The sequence below is a fragment of the Colias philodice genome, chromosome 13 (assembly GCF_061535455.1).
Source record: "Colias philodice isolate Cphi_HAF_F1 chromosome 13, ilColPhil1 Martin Lab GWU primary, whole genome shotgun sequence".
Taxonomy (NCBI): Eukaryota; Metazoa; Arthropoda; class Insecta; order Lepidoptera; family Pieridae; genus Colias; species Colias philodice.
Genome location: NC_143098.1, coordinates 1 through 5,000, shown reverse-complemented (window position 1 = coordinate 5,000; position 5,000 = coordinate 1). Strand labels below are relative to the sequence as shown.

Genomic DNA, 5,000 nt, shown 5'->3' with positions numbered 1-5,000 from the left:
TAGTCCTAATAATATCTGGGCTAAGTCCCCAACCAACTCTGGCTGCCCTAGCCAAGAGTTTATACCGGGCGATTGCCTTTTGGCATACCGTCCCGACGTGGGCGTTGAAAGTAAGGCCGCTGTCAATTGTAAGGCCCAGTATTTTAATATGTGAAAAATATTTAATTTCCACACTCCCCATAGCGAGCCGTGGCACATCATATTTTAACCTCCTCGTCGAAAGGAGGGCACAAGTTTTGTGTGGTGCAAAATTTAATTTGTTATCTTTACCCCATTCGTGTATTACGTTTAGGACACGGTTCGCTTTTCCTTCTATTTCAAGGGCCGTATCACCCTCAAAGACCAACACAATGTCGTCGGCGAACGCCTGACAGAATACTCCCATCTCCTCTAACATCCATAGCAGAGGGTCCAGCAAGAGGTTCCACAGGATTGGTCCACCTATGGATCCCTGCACGCACCCCTTGCTGGTCCCCCTACTCACTTCCACGCCCGCATATCTAACTTTCACTCCCCTTTCACTCAGGTAGCTGCTGATCACCCGCCTCACGTTCCCCGGGCACCCAACTTCAGCCAACCGCACCTTTATGGCTGGCCACCAGGCGCTGTCGAAGGCTCCCTCTATGTCCAGCGATACCACAACAGAAATCTTCTTCTCCTCCCTCATATTTCTGATGTGGTTCACTAGTCTATAGAGGGCGTCCTCGGTGCTCCTCTGTGGCATAAAGCCATACTGGTGGGGGCTTATTTTGGGCAACAGGTAAAACCTGAGTCGGCCGACCAGCATCTTTTCGAAGATTTTGCCGAGAACAGGTAAGAGGCCGATCGGTCGATAGGCTTTCGGTACCCGATATGATTCCCTGCCCGGCTTTCGCAGTATAACCACGGTCGCCCACTTCCACTGTGCGGGGAAGTAGGCGGCAGAGAGGCATCTGTTGAGCAAGGCAAGGAACCATCCCGGGTTACAATCCACAGCGTGCTGACAGATGTCGGCCGTGAGGCCATCCGCCCCGGGGGCCTTCTTGGGGTTGAAGGACCTTACGGCTCTCTTCAACTCCTCCATGATGAAAGGAGGGTCATCCGGGCCCGCCGGTGGTTCGGTGTCCAAGGACTCCGCACACCTGCGCACCCGACGATGTCCCTCACTTTCACCACTTTCCTGGTCCTCGGGGTAGAAGGTCTCCGCCAACAGTTCTGCCGAGCTCCGGGCATCGAGGGTCTCACCGCCCCTCGAAAGGGGCAGATCCTCCTCTCTCCCTGTGGCTCTATTAAGCACCCTGTAGATGCCCTCCCAGACCCCCTCCCTATCCTGTTTCCGGCAAAACTCCTTCCAACTCTTCTCTTGCGCTTCTTTCACTGCCTTTTCATACATCTCTCTTTCTTCCAGGTACAATCCAACCACGCGGTCTCTGCGATCAGGTGCTGCGTTTCGGATCCTGCGTCTCCTCGTGGCCACCTGCTTCTTCATCTGCGCGAGCTCATCATTCCACCACGACAGGGTGAATTTCTGTGTGTGTTTTTTGGTCGGCATTGTGTCTCTGCATGTCTGTGTGATTGCTTCAGTGTATCTGTCTATTGCGTCATCTATTTGTTGTGTGCTGTGTATTGTGTCTATGTCTTGTGTAGTTAATTGTCTGTCCGACATCAGCTGGGTCATTTTCTCATGAAACTGAGTCCAGTTTGCCTTGTGTGTGTTAAATATGCGTGTAGTTCGTATTATGTTCGTGCCTGTGGATTTATGTTGTCTGATGCCGAAGGATATGCCGTTGTGGTCCGAGCTCGTGAGACTCTCCTCAACCCTCCAGTTGTCCACTCGGTTCAGCAGATCGTCGGAGCACGCTGTCACATCCACGTAGCTAGAGTACCTTTTCCCACCTCTGATGGTATCGAACGTAGGGATGTCCCCGGTGTTGAGTATGTGCATTCCCATTTCTTCCAGTACAGCAGACACATCTCTTCCTCGCGAGTCTTCCACTTCGCCACCCCACCACGGGCTTTTTGCGTTCGCATCGCCTCCCAGGACCATCCTATGGATACCCAGCTCTCTCCCTATCCGCCTAAGATGGTCCAGGTAGAGCCCCACTGGTTTATCGGGCTCGAAGTAGAAGGACACTACAATCATCTCCCAGGCTTTGGTTCTGAGAGTGGCCACAACGATGTTGTTACTGCTAAGGCGTGTATGTAGTTCGACATCCAGTGTGTCGTCGAGTACTACAATACACGCCTTTACTGCTCCACCCCCTTCCCCTTCACTCTGGAAGATCCTCACTCCATTGTATGTCCTCATACTTTTCGCCCCACCAACGTAGGGCTCTTGCAGCAATGCTACGCATGCCTTACGCTTGGTGGCTTCGAGCAGTAGCTCCCGTGTGGCGATTTGGCTCCGCTGGAGATTGGCCTGCAGCATTCGGTACTGGAAGGACTCACCTTGGGCAACCTTAGCAATACGCTACCGCCGATCTGGCCAGAGCATCCCACCTCTTTCTTTCCGTACACTCTCTGTCAAAGGCGCTGTGCTCTGCGCTGCCTTTCTTAGCCTTTATGCAGTTGATGCATTGAGGCACTTCTCCCCGCAGCCACTTGTCGCACTCGGTCTTCATGTGAGGACCAGCGCAGTGGCTGCATCGTTCCTTCTCCTCCCTACACATTCGTCTCGTATGCCCGTACCCAAGACAGCGCGAGCACTGCACTAACGGACTTTGATCCATCACTTTCACTCTACTTAGCCCTATATGGGCGTATCCTTCACTCGTGCATCTCTTCCATACCTGTGGACTCACCCTGGCCACTACGTGGTTCTGGAGGTGGTTCCTTGCTTTCATCACGTACGCTACTTCTACCTTTCTCTCTTCCCCCTTCAGGCCCTCAAGGATGCTTGCATTTTGATTACTGAATGCTGTGACGAAATCGTCAACTTCGCATTTCATTACATCCCTGAAGACTAGTAGAGGGCTCTTATTTTTTACATCTTCCACTACTAATCCCTCATTCTTTCTCAGCCTTTCCTTCACCTTGATTCTTTCTTCCTCATTCGCACAGCCGACGACCACCTTCCTGTTCTTCACCTTTCTTACCCTCTCTACTTTCACCCATCCGTCCTTTGCATCCACAGTCTTTCTGATCATTTCTAACACCTCATCACCCGTTTCTTGTTCGTCTTTGGATGACACCATGACCGAATGCAGGGCTCTTGCCTCGGGGAGTTTCTCTATGACTCCCCTCGAGACAACGCCCGCATAACTCGCCGTTTTGGCGACAGTCATGTTGCCCTCCAAAAGCGAGCTCAATTTGTCCATTTTATTTTCATTCTCCCGCATGCTTACTCTCATCTCTTCCATTCTTGTCATCATCTCTTTCATACTTTCTTTCATTCCTTCACTTAGGTCCAGATTTCTCACCAATGCGTCGTCAACTACGCTGGGACCAGCATCGGATGGCGGGGGGGGATGTATAGGGTCCCCACTACGCCCTCCACTACCAGCCCTGGCATTGGTGAGTTCAAACTCCACCTCTTTTATTATTTCATACATCCTTTCTAGCGCCGTAACAACCCCATCCTTTATGTCTGTCTTTAAATTTCGAGACTCGCGCAGGTGGGCTTTCCCTTTCAGCAGAAGGGCTTTCCCTTCTGCAGTCCGACTTTTAGGTGTTGCAGGCTTCTTCACTGGTTCGGAGATAGTGAACGTGTCACTGGCACGCCTCTGGGGAGTGTGGATCATGATGACTTAGGGGAAAAAAAAAAAAAAAAAAAAAAAAAAAAAAAAAAAAAAAAAAAAAAAAAAAAAAAAAAAAAAAAAAAAAAAAAAAAAAAAAAAAAAAAAAAAACCCCGGTCAATAATAATTATTCTTAACACTATTAGGTCTCCCAATAGGGGAGATACCTGTCACTAATTACAATTAAAAAAAAAATTTTAATATCACAGATATAAATATAAGATATAAAATATTAATAAAAAAAATATAAAATATTAATAGGTCACTGATAGTTAAAAATGGTCAACTTAACACTATTAGGTCTCCCAATAGGGGAGATACCTGTCAATAATTACAATTAAAATAAATATCACAGATATAAATATAAGATATAAAATAATAATATTAAAATATAATATAAAATACAAATATAAAATATTAATAGGTCACTGATAGTTAAAAATTGTCAACTTAGCACTATTTAAAATATTAATAAAATATTAATATTAATACGTCCGTAATAATTACAATTGGTCAACAATAAAATAAAATAAAAAAGAAAATGAGCAGCAAATACTAATATGATATTAGTAATACCTAATAAGTATTATAGTCTATAGTTCAGTTTAAAAAGTCAATCTATAAGTTATACGATATTTTTATCGTACGGTTCGACCTACTAAGCTAGCACTAGCTTACTAAAGCTAGCTAGTCAGTACTAACCACTCAAGTCAATAATTAATAATTATTATTATTACTTAAGACTATCAGGTCTCCCAATAGGGGAGTCGCCTGTTTATGATTTAAGATAGAATTAATATATAGATAAGATCAAAATGAATACATATATGGACAAATAATACCTATGAATAAAAGATAATAATATTATAATATTATTGTGTTGTGTGATATAATATGGTCCCTAAGCACTCAGTATATAATGCCTTAGTCTAACAGCTACACCAAAAATGATGTAGCTGGTCTATTTTTACAAAATACTAATATACGAATACAAAATATAAATTAGGTTAAAAAGAAAACATTAATTCGCCACCACGTGTTTACTGTTTTGTTGATTGCACCCGTGACCTACTTAGATATTTCTCCCGAAATACGTTATGAGGAGTTAAGATAATTTATTATCTTTGTGCGGGAAGGTGTATGGAATATCCCAGCACTAATTTAAGTAGGAAACACGGTGGGGGGAAAGGAGAAAAGTATAGTTTTGGCGGAAGAAAGTTTCTACTTTTAGGTTAAAACACTCTTTGGTGTCTATCTTCGCCAATTTTCAACCGATTTCCTCGGGA

General features: G+C 45.1%; 2 protein-coding genes across 2 annotated transcripts in view; both read right to left on the bottom strand.

Moving 5' to 3' along the window:
* The window catches only part of LOC149483118 (uncharacterized), a 1,537-nt gene extending 1,336 nt beyond the window's left edge, over window positions 1-201 (bottom strand). The window contains exon 1 of the mRNA XM_089702161.1: window positions 1-201. This exon is cut by the window's left edge and continues 1,336 nt beyond it. Within this exon, the coding sequence (XP_089558287.1) occupies window positions 1-181 (181 nt within the window). The 5' untranslated portion in view covers window positions 182-201.
* A 2,237-nt stretch (window positions 202-2,438) lies between these two features.
* On the bottom strand, window positions 2,439-3,745 carry LOC149483117 (uncharacterized). The gene has a single exon (XM_089702173.1). It carries the CDS (start codon window positions 3,717-3,719, stop codon window positions 2,439-2,441), a length of 1,281 nt encoding a protein of 426 aa, XP_089558299.1. The 5' UTR covers window positions 3,720-3,745.
* Window positions 3,746-5,000: the final 1,255 nt, after the last annotated feature.